Source organism: Ochotona curzoniae, unplaced genomic scaffold (genome assembly GCF_017591425.1).
Source record: "Ochotona curzoniae isolate NIBS_2020 unplaced genomic scaffold, NIBS_Ocur_1.0 contig_2699, whole genome shotgun sequence".
NCBI lineage: Eukaryota > Metazoa > Chordata > Mammalia > Lagomorpha > Ochotonidae > Ochotona > Ochotona curzoniae.
This window is the reverse complement of record NW_024465561.1, coordinates 2,660,045-2,679,908: the sequence shown is the minus strand read 5'-3', so window position 1 is coordinate 2,679,908 and position 19,864 is coordinate 2,660,045. Positions and strand designations below refer to the sequence as shown.

The 19,864-nt window shown below is 57.9% G+C and overlaps 1 protein-coding gene across 1 annotated transcript; it reads right to left on the bottom strand.

Annotated features, from left to right (window-relative positions):
- Positions 1-853: 853 nt before the first annotated feature.
- Positions 854-19,507, bottom strand: COQ8B (coenzyme Q8B). The gene is made up of 16 exons (XM_040976524.1): positions 19,495-19,507; positions 19,044-19,162; positions 18,535-18,618; positions 18,300-18,419; positions 18,045-18,111; positions 14,724-14,801; positions 11,244-11,366; positions 11,066-11,151; positions 10,269-10,409; positions 10,098-10,179; positions 9,161-9,254; positions 5,965-6,106; positions 5,745-5,852; positions 4,661-4,726; positions 1,773-1,859; positions 854-1,496 (listed from the first exon to the last, which is right to left on the bottom strand). Exons 1-16 carry the CDS (start codon positions 19,505-19,507, stop codon positions 1,194-1,196), a joined length of 1,713 nt encoding a protein of 570 aa, XP_040832458.1. The 3' UTR covers positions 854-1,193.
- Positions 19,508-19,864: the final 357 nt, after the last annotated feature.

The following is a 19,864-nucleotide window of genomic DNA, read 5'->3' as shown; positions in this document are numbered from 1 at the left end:
GTCCCTGCAGCCTGGGCTCCCCGCCCCGGCCCCGCCCCCTGGCCCGCCGCCTGCTGCATATGCAAGCAGCCCCGCCCCCGGCCACCGCCCCGCCACGCCCCCTGGCCAGCCGCCGGCCGGGCACGTTCTCGGGGCTCCCCGAGTGCTTCCCCCGGGCCTGCCTCCCGCCTGGGGCTCCCTTGCTTTCGGGGACCCCTGACCTCAGATCCCCTCTAGTTCCGCGTCCCACATTCCCACGTCCCCAAATCTTCCTGTTAACCCCACAGTTCTCCCAGCCTGGCGGCGGGGGCGGGCGGAAGCGATGACGAGGCATTTTTTTTTTTTTTTTTTGCAGGGAAGGGGAGGGGAGGAATGGGCAGACCCCAACATCGCAGTGCTTGGTCCGGAGGGGCTGGGGTGGGGGTGGGGGTACGGGGCTGGGACCAGGGTGCGGTTCTGGTTGCCACTGCACGCCTGCTCTTCACCCAACCCCCTCCCCTCCCAGCCCTGTGGGTTTGGCAAAGCAGCTGGCAGGGGCATTAGGGCCCATTATAAAAGGCGAGGTTGCTGGGCTGGAGGGGAGGGAGCCCGCTGCCCGTGTGTGCTGTGTGTGTACTCAGCAGCAGCGGTGGCGGCCACAGCCCTTGGAGCAGGTGGTCAGCATGGGGGGCGGCTGGGGGTGGTTCCCGGCAACAGATGGCCCCGCCAGGGCTGGGGCTTCCAGACAAGGGGGTGTGGGGGGCTAGCCATCTGCACCTGGTGGCCTCTTGCACCCTCCTCCCCCAAAAGCGGAGAAAAAAGGGTCGTCGGGGATGGGGCAGGCCGCCTTGCATTTATTGGGATGAAAGTCCAGGGTCCCATCCCTGCCCCCACACGCCCCTCCCATGGCCGGAGGAGGCTGGAGCCTGGGACCAGGCAGCTGGTGGAAGAGGAGGTGGGTGGGAGGGCGGCACAGGTGAGGGCTGGCTCCACCTTCACCAGCGGATGCTGGGAGCCAGGAATAAGGGCTAGGTGGTGGGGAGGGCGGGTAGGTGACGCCTTCAGATTTGGTAGAAATAAGTTAACCGGCCTCCTGGGTTAGTTGCCCCTGGGTGCCCGCTGCGGAGGGGGCTCCCCTAGCCCCCAGGGTGCCCCAGGCCCAGGGCGGCAGCCGGGTGGGCCTCCATGGAGCAGAGGCTGGCTGTCGGAGGGTGCAGGCAGGAGGTCCCTGCCGCTCAGGAGGCTGGCGGCTGTGGCTGCGCCTGGCGGCCGGCCCAGTAGCGCCGGTAGGTGTCCTGGAAGAGGTCCCGGCAGGCCACTCGGGCGCGGAGGCGGGCACAGGCCAGAAAGGCCCCGGCCAGCTTGCGGTGTAGGGCGTAGGTTTCTTCGGGCGGTGGGCGCAGCCGGTGCCTCAACAGCACGGGGATGAGGCCCTGTATGCGCTGCGCCGTGTCCCCGGCCCCAAAGTCATAAGGTTCCGGGGTGGCAAAGGGCTCCCCCAGGATCATCACGGCCTGCACGTGGGCGTCGGAGAACGCCTAGCGGTGGGAACGGCAGAGGAGGCCAGGGATTGAGGTGAGGTTCTCCACTTCACCCCACCCCCGGGGGAAACACTCCCCCACATCCGCCCTCCAGCAGCCCCTGGTGGTACCCATTTTCCCAGGGTTCCTGCAGCTCCCACTCCTCCCCAGAGCCCCCCAATATGGGCGAGCATCCACACAGCTGCTCCTCCCTGTCAATGTAGGAAAAAGCAGCCCCCCCAACACACACACACCCTCCCCCACCCCCCAGCTCCACACTGGGCGGCTGCCAACCTTGGTCTCAAAGCCTGTGAGGAACTTGAGGTCCCGGGATTTCTGTAGCACTCGGGCTCTGTCTCCGTCGGCTGCAGCCTTCACCACCTGGTTGGGGCAGAGGGACAGGGAACCAGCGGGATCAGAGCATGGGTGGTGAAAGCTGCTCTGGAGCCCAGGAGATGCCTGGCCCAGCCTAGGGTCACCTCCAGTCTCACTGACCTGGACTGCCCCTCTCTGCCCCCGCCTGGGTCTCCCTCCAGAGCCTGGAGGTGGGGGTGGCCAGGGCTTGTGGCCGCCTCCCGAGACTGTCAAGCTGCCACAGAGGACCGGAAGTGTGGAGGCTGCTAAGACGCTTAGCTGGACAAGGCCTGGTCTTAGCATCCAGCTTGCGTCTCGAGGTCTCCCTGGTCGGGCTCCGTTGGGTGTGGGGCCTGTGGTCGGGTGCTCAGGATGTCCTGGGCGAAGCTTGGCTTAGCCACTCGGTGTGCGGCCTGGAGCACACACTGGGAGGGCACGCATTATGCTGCAGCCTATTTGGACAGCAGGAGCTGCTGTTACTAGGAGGTGGGTGTGGGAGGGGGGACGGGTGATGGAGGACAATGGGCGGTGAAACGGGCCAGCCCTTAGCCACCACCGCGCTCTCCTTTCTGTGGGGCTGGGGTGGGGGAGGGGTACACGCGGCATCAATCTGGCGGCTGTGGTGTCTCAGCTCCCCCTGCCCGGGCCAGGCCATCTGTGGGGCCTGAGGTCCTTAGACACCAGTGTCTGAGGGCGTTTTTGAACTGGGGCCTTGTGTGTGGGGAGGGGATGCCAGCGATTGCCTCCCCCCCCCCCCCCCCCCCCGTGATGGCAGGCCCACGATCCACTCCTGCGCACCTCGGAGACCATCAGCTATCACAGGTGGCTTTCTTATTTTGAGTAAGTCCCACCCTTGCTCAAGTCCCCAGACTGGGCAAAGCAAGGCGTGCCCTCTGCCCCAGCACCCAGGCTGAGCCTCCATCCCCCTGGCCCTCAGGTCAGCCCTGCCCTCCCAGCTGGGATGTGTGTTTCCTCTCATTCCTCCAGGGCCATCCAACCCGCAGCATGGTCACCCGGGAGCCCTGCTGGGAATGTGGCATCTTGTGCTGGGGCCTGCAGCCTGCATTTTAGCAGGATGCCCAGGGGGACGGGAGCACAGTACCAGCACCCCGCTCCAAGTGCCCTTGCTCCCTGGAACACCCTTCCTGACTGGTCCTCCTCATCCTTGGCTGTCTCCTCCTCCAGGAAGGCCACCCTGGACACACAAGGACCCCTTAGCTTCCGCCCAGCCCAGCCCTGAACCCCTGGGGGTCTATGAGTTTGGTGAAGGTGGGAACCCTGTTTGTGCCAGTGTCGCCAGGAAGAGGGCTGGGCACAGAGAGGAGGTGATGGGAAACATGTGGACCAATGGCCCAAATCAGAGCATGCAGATGAAATGTGGCTTCCCGCAGCCTGAGATGGATGGACACTGCAGGGAGGGAACGTGGGGTGTGAAGGTGGGTGAGCAGGCGGAGCTCTCGGGTGGGTGTGGGGAGGTGGGGGGAGAGCCACTACCCAGGCAGACATGGACGCCACTGCCCTGCTGTGGGTGGACCAGGGAGGTGACAGGTCAGCAGCCACTGTAGCCCTTTCCTTTAGGACAGAGAGGCAGGTGCAGGGCCTCACATCCAAATGACCTGAGGGTGATTCTGTCACCTTGAGCAAGCAGCTTGACCTCTGTGAGTCTCACTTCCATCCCCCAGAGCAGTGCTGAATGGTTCAAATCAATGGCTAAACCGTGGATAGCTGCTGGCTTCCCAGACGGGTGCCCAGGTCCAAGTTCTGCTCCGCTTCTGATCTAGCTCTTTGTGGCCTGGGAGGGCAGCAGAGGATGGCTCCAGAAGATGGCTCCAGAAGCCTTTCCTGAGCCTTCACGTTCTCCGGTGGATTACCAACTCCTCTCTCCAGGATGGAGACTTCTCTATTAAACAAAAGCACCTGTCCAGCACTCAAATAAATGCCGTTCAATACCACTGTGTATATAAAATCTGTAAAGATGTGTAAGTTTAACTCTAACATGATGTGAATAAAAAGCATATCTAAAAAAAGCATAAACGAGGATATATACCACATACATGTACACAGACATTATTTTCCTAGTTCACAAGAGAGACTGATGGCGTCGGTTTTTCACTGCACCTTGCATCCAACATTCTCTCCCAATTTTCATTGCTCATATGTACAAGCAAAGACTACATTTTAAATAGCTCCTACACCCGCTCTTGGCTCCTGATCATGGCGGCGTTTTGGGGAGTGAACGAGTGTATGGAAGATCTCTTTTTCTCTCTATAACTCTTTCAAATAAAAAAAAAAATTAAAAAAAAAAAAAGAAAAAAAAATCAGGGCCCGGCATGGTAGCCTAGTGGCTAAAATCCTCGCCTTGCACACACTGGAATCCCATATAGGTGCCAGTTCAGATCCTGGATGGGGCAACCATTTTCCACCCAGCTCCCTGCTTGTGGCCTGGGAAAGCAGTGCAGGACAGCCCAAAGCCTTGAGACCCTGCACCCGTGTGGGATACCCGTAAGAAGCTCCTGGCTCCTGACTTCAGATTAGCTCAGCTCTGATGCAGCCACTTGGGGGATTAACCAGTGGATGGAGGATCCTTCTCTGTCTCTCCTTCTCTCTGTAAATCTGACTTTCCAATGAAAATAAATAAATCTTTAAAAATGAAATCAGTGCCTAGAAGACAACACCTGACCTAACGGGCGCGCTCTGCAGCTGCTAGCCGCTGTTCCCATTATCCTGACTTACTCCGTCTCGATTCCAGGTGCTGCGCCTCCCCTGACCCTTTGGTCTCAGCACCTGCCTGGGCCTTATCCTTGACCTCCCCGGGGTAGGGCACTCACCTCGATGTAATGGTCGGTGAACTCAGTCCCAAATTCCCGGCTTGCACCAAAGTCCAGTAGGGTCACCTGGGAACGAGGAATACCCGCCATGGGGACCACCTGTGGCATACTGATACTTAGCTTTCTTGCAAACAAACAAACAAAATATGCGGCTGGAGCCCTGTACAAATCCCACACTGGGTACATGCTTGGGAGGGGGGTGGGCCCCTGTGCGCACTGCGGGGGGGATGCAGGGGAGAAGGGACATCGTGGCCAGTGTCCTGTTGGAGAAAGACCCCCCTCTAGTAACACACGGGGACAGACTGCTGTGCGGAGCCAGGACGCGAGGTCTACAGGTGCGAACTCTCCTTCCGGCCTTTGCACACCTCTGGCCCCTCCTGACCCCCTCCCCCCACCCATGGCTGTCTCCCCCTCTTTCTGTCTCAGCTCTAAGGCCCCTTCCTTCCAGAAGCCTCCTTTGATGCCCCACTCACCCATGTTGGTCAAGTCCCTTCACTGGGGTCCCACAGCCCCTAGGTGTCTGACCCCCAAGACCCATCCCTTCTGCCCTGCCTCCCCATCCCAGGGCGCACTGTCCAAGGCCACTATTGTCTGGGGTTGGAGACAGTGAAGGCCTGGATGGGGCAGTCAGCAGCACGCTGCAGGGGCCACTGTACAGATGGCTGGCTGCTGGGCAGGATGGCGCACCGCCTTCCCACCATGTGCTGTGTGTGCCCGCTCACTCTGCCACCAGGAAGCCACAGCCTGGCCAGGCAGCTCCACGTTCCAGTCCCCGCTCACCCCCCGCACAAAGACAGGCCTGAACTAGTTCTTATGGAGGGAGCGGTGAAGGAACTGACTGGCTCCCTCTGATCAAACCAGCTGGGCCCGGGGTGACTTTCCCCTTGTTCTGGGAGGCCTCCAGATGGCATGACGGCAGAGGGCGTGGCTCCCTGAATCACAGTGTCGGGGTGTGTGTGGGGGGCCTGGCAGCCTGGCCTAGTTACCGAGTGATAAACCGGAGGGGCGGGGGTTCGGTCGCTACGATGTGAGACATCCTTGTGGCGGCAGCTGACTGTCCATGACTCACATTCCCAGGACCAACCTGGTGGCTGGAGGCATCATACAGGAAGTTGGCCCAGTTGGGGTCGGTCTGCATGAATCGAAACTCGAACAGCTCGCGCAGACACAGCCTCAGGAGCTGGAAGCAAAGCTGGATGGGGAGATGGCAGTGATGGCGCAGTGAGGCATGGGGCAGCCCGCTGGGCCCCTGGGCAGTCACCCTTCCTGCTGGCCCTGCCCATACCTGTATTCCCACCCGGTACCTGGTTCCGTGAGTCCTGGCTCAGGTCTCGGCACTGGTCCAGCGGCACCCCACCAGCCAGCTCCATGCCCAGCACCCGTGTCGTGCACAGCTCTTCAACCACAGCTGGCACGCGGAAGAAGGGGTCGCCTGCCAACAGTTGCCTGGGGGATCAAGGGGGACGGTTGGCGTGCTTGCATGCTGGAGGCCCCTAGGCCGGACGAGAAGTCCTCCAGGAAGTCCTTCTTCTGGCTCTCCTGCCCTCTCTGTCTCTGAGTGGTCTGGGTGGCTGAACTGATGAGTTTACAAGTACCCCAGTGACACCCACTCTGTGCACTCCTAAGCTGGGAGCTGCTGGAAGCTCAGTGACTTCCTCTCTGACACTGTTCTGTGACTCTGATTGTCCTTGGATGAGCTCAGTGTGTCTTAGTTTGTGGTAACTTAAAAAAAAATAGGGGGTGGGCAGGGAGAGGGCAATACTGTGGCACAGTGGGTAAAGCTGCCACTCGCAGTGCTGGCATCCCTAATAGGCAATGGTTTCAGTCCTGGCTGCTCCACTTCAATCCAGTTCCCTGCTGACACACCTGGGAAGGCAGCACACGGCCCACGTGCTTGAGCTCCTGTACCCACGTAGGAGACCTGGATGAAAGATCTCCTCCCCCCTCTTTTTCTGTGACTTCGCCTTTTAGATAAATAATACACAACCATTTCCCCTTATTTGAAAGAAAGGGAGATTCTCGCCTGCTGGTTCATCCGTGCGCCTCTAACAGAGCTGGGCCAGGCTGAGGTGAGGAGCTTCCCCCCTCGCCCACGAGCAGGAGCCATTTTCTGCTGCTTTCCCACGTCTGTTAAGCAGAGAGCTGGACTGCAAGTGGAGCGACCGGGGCTCAAACCAGTGCCCTTAAGTGATGCCAGCATTGCAGGCAGCAGCTTAGCCTAATATACCACAACTCCAGTCTTCTTTCATTACTTAAAAAAAAAAAAAAAGCTAATGAGTTAATCTCGCATACAATGCTATCATATCTATTGGCCACTGCACTAGACCCTCTTCATCTGCAGTTTCATTTGCCTTAGGTTCAGGTACCTGTAGTCAGTCAGGGTTAAGGAAAAAAATAAAAAACCCACAAAAACAAAAATTTAATAGACAATTCCAGAAATAAATAATTGACGCCATTCTGAGTAGTGGATGGCCTCTTACTCCGCCCAGGTCTCTTCGGCTAGGGACCCCGGGAGCCGGAGAGCAGTGACGCTGGCCACTCAGACGCGCTGTGGTGGGGTAGTGTGCTATGCTGCTGCCAGCAACACCGTGATTCCCTAGCAGTACCAGTTTGAGTCCCAACTGCTCTGTTTCCAATTCAGCTCCCTGCTAATACGCCCAGGAAAGCAGCGGGAGATGGCCCATGTCCTTGGGCTTCTGTCCTAGGCTGCTGGCTTAGGCCGGGCCCAGCTCTGGCCTACTTTTCAAAGACTTAAGTGACTCAAGCAAAGCTATAAAGGGCTTCCTTCGAGGGCAAAGGTGCTTTCTTTCTCAGCACAGAAAGCAAACAAATCCTGGGCTGTGACTGCAAAGAGCTACAGTGAGAATGACCACTCTGGGCACGACAACTGCGGTGAAGGAACGAGAAATCGCTGCTGCTTTTGCTGTCACGCCAGCTGCCAAGGGGACAGCCACAGCGAGGGAGAACGCGCTCAGCCCAGATGGAAAAGGTGTCAGGTGTGTGAGCGGACGACACGGCCAATGTGCTGCCACGTTCCAGCTGGCAGCAATGTGCTGCACCGCAACTGGCCGAGCCTTATCTGGAAAACGAGCCCTTGTCATCAGACACGGGGAGAACAGGGCAGAGGGCTCAGGCTGGTGCAATGGGTTCTCCGAGTCCCAAGGGAGACTACTGGATTCTCGATGCTGGCGGATCAAGGGAAGAAACCCCCTCCATGCCTGCCCATCCCTGTGCTTGGGCCATGCTGGTGGACGGAGCAGTCACCAGTCTGTCCCCTGCTGAAGGTCCATTCAGATAGACTGAGAGAAACACGCCACGGGGAGCTCTGGGAGGCAGGGAATGTGGGCGAGGGGCAGCACAGTGGCACAATGAACTAAGCCACTGCCAGCAACTGTAGCATCCCATTACAGAATGTGGGTTTGAGTCCCAGCTGTTCCACTTCCAATCCAGCTGCCTGCGCCTGGAAAGGCAGCTGATGAGGGCCCCAGGGACTTGGGCCCCCTGCCACCCATGTGGGAGACCTGGATGGAATGCCAGGTTCCTGGCTTTGTCCTGACCCAGCCATCACAGGCATCTAGGAGGGACGCAGTAGATGGAATTTTTCTATCTCTGTGCCCTTCAAGGAAATAAATCTGAGGGAAAAAAATGAAAAATGAGCAGAGCCTCCCCACACGATCGGAGAAGGACAGGGCAGCAGTAGCAGGTAGGGACCAGAGGTAGAGAAGGGGGTGCCCCTGAGCCTGCATGGAAAATGCTCTGGCCTTTCACCCTGCTTGCCAGCCGCCTCCGCAGAGGTCTACAGCTGACTGTATTGTCCTTGTCCCCAACATGTACCACCGTTCCTGCTGGGCCAGGCCCTGGGCTAGGCGTTCAGTTAGCACGATTCCCTGCTCTCCACGGCAGGAGGCTGCTCAGGCCACACAGCCCGGGAAAGGGGAACCTGGGACCTGAGGTTTGGTCCCACCTCGGCTTGCCTCCAGGGTACTACCCTGAACCGATGCCTTCTGCTGCCCGTCTACAGCGCTGGGCACACCACCACGCCTCAGTGACCATGTGAGCCATGTGGCAATCCCACACTGGGGCTGTTAGCTGTGGCACAATGCGCTGCTTCCAGGATTCAGTCTCATCATTCCAGCCAGGCATGGTTCATCCCTTCTCAGTGCTGCCCGACACGGCAGGGAAATGATTAGCCTGTGATTTACATATCCACCCTGGTGGACAGAGGTGCGAGATTTGAGTTGTTGCCAGTCCAGGGCTACTACAACGCTGCTCTGAGCATTCTAGAGAAAAGGCCTATTCCCCCATGCTTAGGTCTGTCTCTCCAGGGTTAAAGAAATGTTCTAGAACCCAGTTCTCTCCAGTTTGGGATGCTGTCAGGCTGCTTTATCTTCCTCAATGGGAGTAGGCTGCAAGAGCGTCTCGGCACAGCAGGCATGTGCCCTGGGGCTGCAGCCACCAGAGGAGGGGGGAAGGCAGACACCCACTTCCAGCTCGCCTCACCTGAAGTTCTGGGCACAGGCTGCCTCGCGGCGGTAGTCACACTCCCAAGCCAGCTCCTGCTGCAAGGCCTGCAAGCTCTGCTCGGCAAATAGGCCTGAGGGGACAGCCGAGTCAGCCAGTCACCCAGGCTGCCCCCGCCGCCGTTGCTGTCCCTCCACTCCTGAGGTTTCTCCCAAGGGTACCCTTGGCACAGGCAGCTCTTCCACAATCAGCAGCCCACCTGCTTTCCTGGTCTCCTCTGTCTTTTTCTAACATTTCATTCTGGTTTGTTTTTTATATCTGAGAGGCAAAGAAACAGAGCCAGAGAGCGCTCCTTTCCCCTACCCAGGTGCTTACAATGGCCGGGCCGGAAAGCCTAATGACTTGTGCTTCGCTGCTGCCTTGTGGTGTCTGCATCGGCAGGAAGCTGGAGCCAGGCGGCAGAGTCAGGGACCGGGATGTGGGACGTAGGTATTCTAACCATTAGACTACACACCCCTCTTGCCTCTGTCTTGCTTCTTTGGCTCTGCTTCCTGCTCCTCTCTCACAACACACACAGCTGTGCCACCTGCGGCACTGAGTCGGCAGGCAGCTGCGTTCCCACTTTCCCACACGCTCTGACTCAGCGGCGCGTGGTCCACCTCCCCACCCCATCTGCTTTGCGTACCCCTCCATGTGTGGCCCGCCTGTGCACAGTGACCTGGGGCTGTGGTCACACAAGGGTTCTCCATACCTCAGCACCCTGCTTTCTGGCCACCTGTGTACACAGACACACACACACACAGACACACACACACACACAGACACACACACACAGACACACAGACACACACAGACACACACAGACACACACAGACACACACAGACACACACAGACACACACACACACGCCTTGCCCACGCTCTGCCTCTGCTCTCTGGGGGCGCCCCTCCCATGCAGGCGCTGGCCGGCTGCTCACCCTCCGGCAAGGCCACGCTCATCTTCAGCACTGCCAGAAGGTTCTGGACATCACTCTGGATGCTCTGGGCAACGCCTGGGTACTGTGAGTAAAGGGGACAACATAAAAGGGAGGGGCTCATCCCTGTGCCCAGTGAGGCCCCCCCACCGTGCGCCAGGCCGCCCCTCTCACCTGGATCTTCACAGCCACCTCTGTGCCGTCCCTCAGTACGCCCTGGTGCACCTGTCCAATGGAGGCAGCGGCAAAGGGCACCTCCTCCAGGGAGGCCATCTTAGCCTGCCAGTCCTTGCCGAGTTCCTCTTCTAGAACCCTCTGTGGGGTACAGGGTGGGGAAGGGAATGGTCATAGCAATCACTGGCCTCGCACAGGGCAAAGCCAAGTTCACTCCTGGTGCTGTGTCCTTGAGCTGCGAGTAACCCCCAATGCTCTGGGGCCCTGGGCTCGTGGCTGCTGCCCTCTTCTCGGATGGGGAACAGAGGCTGAGACGGAACTCCCCTGTCCACAAGTGACCGGCCAGGCCCTGACCGAATGACCGGGAGGCCTCCGCTTGCCTAAGCTGCCACTCCCTGGGCTGTGCGGGCTGCCATGGGGAGCTGCTGCTTCTAGCCGAACCTGGTAACAGTCCCTCACTACACCCCTTAGCTGCATCGACAACTGAGCATGAGGGTGAAGGCAGAGCTGAGGTTTACGGGGGTGGGGGCAGTGGCTTCCAGGGCACCAAACCGAGAGCCAAGGGTCACAGGGCAAGTGAAGGCGCCCCTGGAGTCCGGGTCTAGCCCCCAGGAGCAACTCACATCTCAGACACTTACCCAGTGCCAAGCACTGTGCCAACCTACACAGACACACTCTCCCTTAAGAGAAATGCAGCGGCCACCACAGGGAAGCTGTTCTGAGGCACAGGCAGGCAGAAGGACCCAGGCAGGTGGCACGGGGAGGGGGAATGGCCAGACCCCATCCCGGACACTCACCAGCATTTGCCAGCGAGGCATGAAGTCGGCGCTCTGGCGGACCCGCTCGAAGATGCGCTGCAGCTGGGGGCTGATGAGGCTGTTGTCTTGGGAGACAGCGGGGAGGGGAGAGGAGGATGAGGGTGGGGCAGGAGTGTGGGTGGAGGACAGGAGGTTAGTGAGGGTCCCCCCACCGTACCCTGGATACTGAGCATCTGGCCAACCTTGAGGGCGGCGCCCCGCACGGTGCACAGGGTCTGCACGATTCGCTCGGCGTTGGCCTCGGACAGGAAGGGGCTGGAGCCCAGTTGGGAGCCGCCCTCTGGGGAGGAAAGGACAAGCAGCAATGTCACGGCCAAAGATGGCTGCTGTGGGGGCGCGCATCGCCCCTGCTGGGGTTGTCTGTGCCCTGAATCGGTGCCTGGCCAGAGTCCTTCCAATGCAGTTTCCTACTGATGTCCTCTGCCAGGCAGCCTGCACCCCGGTGACAGCTTGCACCCCGGCCATCAGGTGGAAGACGCGCAGGGAACTCTGGGCCGCCGGCCTTGGCCCTAGCTGCTGCTGGTTATTTAAGGAGTGAACCAGTCAATGGAGATCTCTTTTTCTCAGTCTCTTTGCCTTTCAAATAAAGTAAAAAAATAATCTTTTTAACGATTTATTTTTACTGGAAAGTCAGATTTACAGAGGGAAGGAGAGACAGAGAAGATCTTCCATCTGCTGATTCACTCCCCAAGCAGCCACAATGACTGGAGCTGAGCCGATCCAAAGCCAGGAGCTTTTTCCGGGTCTACCATGCAGGTGCAGGGTCCCAACGACCATCCTCTAGGGTTTTCCCAGGCCACAAGCAGGGAGCTGGATGGGAAATGGAGCAGCTGGGACATGAACTGGCACCCACATGGGCTCCTAGTGTCTGCAAGGCAAGGATTTTAGCCTCCTAGGCTACTGTGCTGGGCCCACTAATTTTTTGTTTTAATCATTATAACACACAGTTCAGAATGGTGAAGTGTGCAATACAGTGGCAGGTGTTGGCAAAGGGGCAGACCTTGAGCTCAGTCACCGCTGAGGGCAGGGCTCTGGCTGGCACAGGCCCCTGCAAACGGATGGGACATCTCTAGTGACACACACACACACACACCAACAGTACGAATCCGCACGTGGTGGCAGACTCACAGTGACTGCCACGTCACCACGTCAACAGTGTAGGCTGGCGCACACCACTGGGACAAGTCTCCCGGTGTGAGGGTGAGCAGAGGACACCAGGGAACAATTATTGTGTTAATCAAAAATTAAAAAAACAAATTGAGACAGAGGTGCTGAGCCCCAGGGGCCGTGTGCTATGGCCCAGCAGGTTCAGTCGCCACCTGTGACATCGGCATCCCTCAGGAACGCCGGCCTGCGTCCCGACTGCTTCTCACCCAGTTCCCTGCTGACACACCAGAGCAAAGTGAAGGACAACGGCCCCAGTACCTGGACCCCATCACCCACCCATGCGGGAGACCCCGAGGGAGCCCCAGGCTCCTGTCTTAGTCCTGGTCCAGCCTCAGCCACTGCAGCCACTGAGCGCAAAGAGCCGGCAGATGGAAGAACTTGCTCTCTGTCTTCCTAACACTCTGCCTTTCAAATAATCTTCTTGATCTGATCATTGTGCAGTACGTATGTGTATCAAATGACCCCACTGCACCCCATGAATCTGTATAACTAAATTAAATTTCAATGAAAACGGGTAAAAGTCATCACTTGAAACCTGCTAGTGAAGGCCTCATTTCTTTCTTTAACAGCTGTTTTGAAAGATCCTTGAGGGCCCGGCGCGGTGGCGCAAGTGGTTAAAGGTCCTCGCCTTGCACGCCCGGGATCCCATATGGGCGCCGGTTCTAATCCCAGCAGCCCCGCTTCCCTTCCAGCTCCCTGCCTGTGGCCTGGGAAAGCAGTCGAGGACGGCCCAAAGCTTTGGGACCCTGCACCCGCGTGGGAGACCTGGAAGAGGCTCCTGGCTTCGGATCGGCATAGTATCGGCCGTTGTGCTCACTTGGGGAGTGAATCATCGGATGGAAGATCTTCCTCTCTGTCTCTCCTCTCTGTATATCGGCCTTTCCAATGAAAAAATAATAAAAATAAATCTTTAAAAAAAAAAGAAAGATCCTTGCTCCACCACATCACTCAGCCAGGTACAGGCTGATACCGTGCTTTCTGGCACATTCGAGTCGCAAGAACACTACAACAATCAGAACATTTCCTCACCTATAAACAAAACCCCACAGCCCCCTAGTCACTCTCCACACACCACAGCCTCAAGCCCCTGACACCCTGCAGCCCTCCGCACCCCACAGCGCCCCCCCAATCACTCACGTACTGCCTGCTCTATGGGCTACCTGCTCAGGCCCCTTTGCCGTGACGAGGCCATGCGGCCGTGACTGCTTTCACGTAGTGACACACTGTCAGGATGCATTCCTGCGGCCCACGTGGTGGCAGGACCTGTCTTTGTGGCCTGCACAGAGTGCCTCATGTTTACCGGCTGGTCAGCTTGAAGGGCCAGCAGGGGTGCTGGGGCCACAGGCTCCAGGAACTGCAATGGTGCAGCACCTTGCCCCTGCACACAGATGTGTCCACTTTGGTAAAACACTCCTGGCTGTACACTTGACTGGTTCAAGTCCCGGGTGCTCCACCTGCTCCACTCCCAATACAGCTCCCTGCTAAGCAGCCTGGAAAAGCAGCAAACGATAGGCCCGACCAATCACGTGGGGAAAAAAGGAAGACGCTCTTGGCTCCAGGCTGCGGAGTAGCTCAATCCCAGTCAGTGTGGCCACTTTGGGAGTGAATGAGCAGTTGGAAGATCTCTCTATAGGCAGGCTTTGTGGCACACAATGTGGGTTCAGCTCCTGCATGGGGTGCCTACATCCCATAAGTTCTGGTTCAGGTCCTGGTTGCTTTGCTCTTTTTTTTTTTTTAAGATTTATTTTATTGGAAAGTCAAATGTACAGAAAGGAAGAGAGAAAGATCTTCTTTCCGCTGATTCACTCCCCCCACCAGGTGGCCACAATGGCCAGGGCTGTGCCAATTAACAGCCAGGAGTTTCTTTCAGGTCTCCCACGCAGGCGCAGGGTCCCAAGGCTTTGGGCCGTCCTTGACTGCTTTCCCAGGCCACAAGCAGGGAGCTGGATGGGAAGTGAGGAGCTGGGATTAGAACTAGCACATATATGGGATCCCAGTGAGTGTAAGGCAAGGACTTTAGCCACTAGGCTACAGGGCCAGATCTAGTTGCTCTACTTCTAATCCAGCTTCCTACTATGCAGCTGAGAAAGCAGTAGCAGTTCTTGGATGACCCAAGAACTTGGGCCCCTAGCACCTCCACACAAGGCCCGGATGCAGCTCCAGGCTCTTGGCTTTGGCTTGGCTGATGCAGTCATTTGGGGAATGAACCAGCAGATGGAAGATCAACGTCTCTCTCCTTACCTCTACGTTTCAAAGAAACAAAATACAATAAAAGTTGATTTGGGGATACAAGAACTTTGCAATCCATGCTGCTTTTGGCTCACATGCATTTTCCGTGAACTTTCTTGAGGATTCTCCCATCATCTTCACCAGCATCCTCCAGGCGAGGAGAGACCCTGGGCTCCAGAGTTCACTCAGCAAGCGCTGGTCTGAACCCTGGTGTGTGTGTGGGGGGGGGGTTGGTACTCACCTGTCTGCAGGGGTCCTCCCGGGAAGGACTTCTTGGCCACCTCGGCCAGCGCTCCCAGCCCCAGGCTCACAGCCAGCCCTGGAGAGCAGAGGAGGTGTGGGCTGGGTTCCTGCCCCTGAGCCCTTCCCAGCCTCCCTCCTCCAGTGTCTCTGTGGGCAGGCTCATCCGCTTGCTCCTGGCTGCAGCTCTGTCATTCTCTTCCTGCCCTTTCTCATCTCCTTGGTGTAAGTGTCTCCTTCCCAGCAGTTCTCAGCCCTGGGTGCACAGCAGGGACAACTGAGGCGCTTTGGGGAATTAGGGATTTGGGCCCCACCCCCCAGGCTTCTCAGAAACCTTGGAATTTGTACTTTAAAACATTTATTTTAGGTTGGGCCTGGAGGCATGGCCTAGCAGCTAAAGTCTTCTCCTAGAATGCGCCAGGATCCCATATGGGCGCCGGTTCTAATCCCGGCAGTCCCTCTTCCCATCCAGCTCCCTGCTTGTGGCCTGGGAAAGCAGTCGAGGATGGCCCAGAGCTTTGGGACCCTGCGCCTGTGCGGGAGACCTGGAAGAGGTTCCTGGTTCCCAGCTTCGGATCCCAGCACAGCACCGGCCGTTGCACTCACTTGGGGAGTGAATCATCGGTTGGAAAATCTTCCTCCCTGTCTCTCCTCCTCTCTGTATATCTGACTTTGTAACAAAAAAAAATAAATCTTTAAAAAAAATTTATTTCAGGGCCCAGTGCAGTGGCCTAGTGGACAAAGTTCTCTCCTAGAACATGATGGGATTCTGTATGGGCGCCGGTTCTAATCCCGGCAGCTCTGCTTCCCGTCCAGCTCCCTACTTGTGGCTTGGGAAAGCAGTTGAGGATGACCCAAAACCTTGGGATCCTGCACCTGCATGGAAGACCTGGAAGAAGCTCTTAGCTGCTGGCTTGGATTGGCTCAGTTCCAGCCATTGCAGCCACTTGGGGAGTGAACCATCGGACAGAAGATCTTTCTCTGACTTTCTCTTTATCTGACTTTGCAATGAAACTAAATCTTTTTTTTAAAAAAGTATTATTTCAGAGCCAGTGCTGTGGTACAGGGAGTTAACCCATTGTCTACAGTGCCGGCATCCCACATGGGGGCTTCTCTTCTGACACGAGTCCCTGCTATCGGCTTAGGAAAGCAGCACAAGATGGGCCCTCGTGCTTCAGCCCCAGCACCAACGGGGGAGACCTGGATGAAGTTGTGGGTGCCAGGCTTCAGCCTGCCCTGATGCGGCCAACTGGGGAGTGAAGGAGAAGATGCAAGATCCCTTTTTCTCTCTCTTTGTAGCTCTGCTGCTTAAATGAGTCTTTTTTTTTTTTTAATTTATTTTTATTGGAAAGTCAGATATATAGGAAGAAGGAGAGACAGAAAGATCTTCTGTCTGCTGATTCACTCTTTGAAACGGCCACAACAGCTAGAGCTGAGCTGATCCAAAGCCAAGAGCCAGGAGCTTCCTCCGCGTCTCCCATGTGGATGCAAGGTCCTAAGGCTTTGGGTCATCCTCCACTCCTTTCTCAGGCCACAAGCAGCGAGCTGAATGGGGAGTGCAGTGGCCAGGACACAAACCGGTGCCCATAAGGGATTTTGGTGCATGCACTGCGAGGAGTTTAGCCGTTAGGCTATCTCATTTGGCCCTAAATAAATATATCTTTTAAAAAATACTTCTTTGGGGGGAGGGGGTTGGTACAATGGTTTAGCTGGTTAACCCTCCACCAGCAAGCGCCAGCATCCCCTATGGGTACTGGTTCATGCTCTGATCGCTCCACTTCCCATCCAGCTCCCTGCCTTGGCCTGGGAAAGCAGTGAAGGATAAGCCCAAGTCCTTGGGTCTCTAGCCGTGTGGGAGACCCGGAAGAAGCTCATGGCTTTGGATCAGTTCAGTTCTAGCCACTGTGGCCATTTCGGAGCGAAGCAGCAGATGAAAGATCTCTGTCTCTCTGTAAATCTGCCTTTGAAATTAAAAAAAAAAAATTCTTCTTTTATTTATTTGAGAGACAGAGAAGGAAAGAGAAATCTCCCCATGTGCTGGTTTGTCGCCCTTTCTCCATCCCCTCCCCAAATGCATGCGCAGCCAAGGCTTCGTTAGTCCAAAGCCAGGGGCCCTCTGGGTCTCCCACACAGGTGGCAGGGACCCAAGCTCTGAAGCCACCACCTGTTGTTTCCCAACATGCATGTCAGCAGCAGGAAGCCAGGACTGGAACTCCAAGCCAGGCACGCCACTGGGGGTTGCAGGTGGTGGTTCAACCGCTAACCCAGGGGCCTGCCCCTCACATGTGTCTCAACATCTCGGACGATTCTTGTGTAGAGCCAAGGTTGGGAAGGTCCTGGGATGACTGTCCTAGCCTGACTGTCCTCTGGGACCCCCAATCTTCCTCCCTACCCCACCTAGCCCTCCTCCCTTGCCCCAACGCTCCTCCCCTGTCCCAGCCTTCCTCTGTCACCCAGCCCTCCTCCCTCCACTCTAAAGCCTCCTCTGACCCACCTCCTTCTCTGTGCTCACCTCTCCCATCCCTTCTCCAGAACACCTGCCGGGCCTCCTTTTCCCTGTCCCTCCAGCTGGTGTGATCTCTTTGGCTCAGATTTCCTCTGCTTCCTGTGTCTTCCCATCCACACAGGCCCCTTGGGTGTCTGCCACTTTCCTTCCCTCTCTGATGTTGACTGGAGCTGGCCCTTTCTCTGGCTGCCAGGTGCAGTGCCCACCGTCTTCCAGGCTGCAGCTCACTTTGTGCTCACACTGTGGGTGAAGTGCATTGGACAGGAAAAAATAAAAAAACCACACCTCCACCAACACACCTCCATCTTTATGAAAAAGGAGACAGAGGCTCAGCGAGCAGTACCCGGCTTAGAATCTCACCCCAGGACTGGATGACCTGGGGAGTGATGAGGGGCAAAGCTCCAACCAGTGTGCTTCTACCAGCTGGGCGCCAGCACCCCCCACACTGGAGCCATGCTCGTCACACTGACAGCCAGGCAGGACAGACCCACGCCTGGGGGTTTGGTGAAACAAGACTTGACGTGCTCTGTGGGGGCCGCTGTGTCTTACGTTCTGTTCTTTGCAAACGCTGGCTGCAACCCAGCAAACCACGTCAAGCCAGGCTGCCACCTGCAATCCCTCAGCATTGACAACCCCCTTAGCCTCCACTTGCTCATCTACAGAATGGGCACAAACGTCGATGGATGCAGGGCCATGTGGTGACTGGCTGTCTCCCTGTCTCTCCTCCTTCCCCCCTGCCGTTCTCTCTCTCAGACTCACCCCCTCCTTGTCACAATCTCTAAATGCCATCTCCTCCACTCTACAAGTCACACCTACCCCCAAAGCTGGCCAAGCGACTGATGCGTGAAGAAGGCACCTTGCGTTCTCGAGAGCGCTCGCTCAGCTGGGAAAGAGAGGAGGTGTGAGGTCAGGAAGGCAGGCATAGTGCCTGGGATGGGAGGCACCCAGGCTATGGCTGCACCCTTCCCCCAAATTCAGTGGGGCCAGTGGCCTGCACAAGGGTCTGCAGGGTACCAGGGTACAAGTGTGTGTGTGTGGGAGGCGGGGACAGAGGGGCAGTAATGATGATACCTGGGGTCGCGCTGTCTTCCGGGGCCGGGCTTCCCGTGCCCTGCGAATGTCCTCCTCCCCCAAGCCCCTTCCAGGCTCATCATGCAGTGACTTTGGGGTCCAGGAACCCCAATGCGGCCCCTGGAAGAGATGCGGGCTTGGGTGGGAGTGGAAGACACTTTGGGATCCCTCCCTGTCCACTCCTGCAACCCGCCCTTGGCCTCTCCCCCTGGGTGACCCTCTCCCAGATTCTTACCCACCAGCGCAGCCCAGGGCCTCGCGCCCCTCGAGGCACAGCAAAAGTCCCCCGCAGGAGGCCCCCCAGCTCCAGCCACATTGCCTGGGGGAGCAGAGGAGGGGTTAGTGGGTAGGGCGGGGTGCACTGGTCCGCCCCCCCCCCCCCCATTTTGCCTCCCTTCCCACCTCTAACTTCCATCTCTCAAACTCCCTGCCCTGCTCACAGACTTCCCCTGCTTCTCCCGGCTCCCCTTTCTCGTTGCTAGGAAACTGTTCGCTGCCTCTCCCCGCGGGCCTCCCAAATTCCATCTAGCCTTCTGGCCCCTGCCACTGCTCGTTGCTAGACACCTCCAGATGCTCCAGGGTTACCGCTGCGCTCGGAGCCGGCCCCACTCCCCCTCGCCCGTTGCTAGGCACTGCCTTCCTGACTCCCTGTTGCTAGGTATCCACAATTCCTCCCCAGTCCCGTCACTCGGTTTATGGGCACCTTCCCCACCACCTCCACGTTGCTAAGCACCCACAGCCTGCTGGCCGCCGGTCCGCAAAGCGCGCCGGGCCCTCCTGGACTTCCGGGAGCCTGCGTACGCCCGCCCCCTCCGGCCGGCCACCCAATAGGGGAGCAGCGGCTCGCTTGACGGGCACTAAGCCTGCGTGAAGCACAGCCGGCAGTATGGTGGGGGCGTGGCCTTGCGGGGCGTGGCCGGCGCTGGAGGCGGGGCGTTTCTCTTCCCGTCCTGTCAGTCAAACCTCACTCTGGTTTACAAACTCCACTTCTCTCCTGCGCTCTGGCCTCCTGCCAGTGTCTCCTGTTGCATGCAGCGCTGGCAGGCTCACCTCTCTGAAACACACCTTTTACTCACCCCCTTACACACACAACCAAGCACCCTATTGTATGCACCTGCCCACTCCGCCCTCCCCATGCCCCAGCTCGCCCCCCACTCCTGCTCGTTGGCCTGCTCTCTCCTGCTCACACCCTCACCTCTGCAATCCATCGACCCCTTCCCTAAGCAGGCGTAGCAGCCGTTCCCTCACACACCCTGTTCTCCCTCTCGGCTCCCCGCCCACCCGCGAGTGGGAGTCCTCTGCAAACGGCAGGCCTGACATTTCCCGGAACACACTCAGCCAAGATTCCCGGAGCTGAGTCAGCGATCGTCAGGAACCTTGGCATCCCACAAATCCCTGCTCCAGCCCCTGTGGGAGTGAGGGCACGGCAGGCTGAGTCACCACCCCCTCCTCTGCTTCAGGTTCACCGTCTGGGACAGCAGCAGCCAGGCTGGCTGTGCCTCTTCTCCCACCGTGGGAGCAGGTGCTTCTCCCACAGCGCCCTGCCGCCTCTGCCCAAGCCACCC

Excerpts from the sequence above, each read along its gene's own strand:
- COQ8B (XM_040976524.1), bottom strand. Across the intron at positions 14,802-18,044 it reads TCGCTTGGCCAGCTTTGGGG|GGCTGGCTGTGAGCCTGGGG; the intron begins GTAGGTGTGACT and ends TCTGCTCTCCAG. Across the intron at positions 1,860-4,660 it reads TCACCGACCATTACATCGAG|GTGGTGAAGGCTGCAGCCGA; the intron begins GTGAGTGCCCTA and ends TGCCCCAACCAG.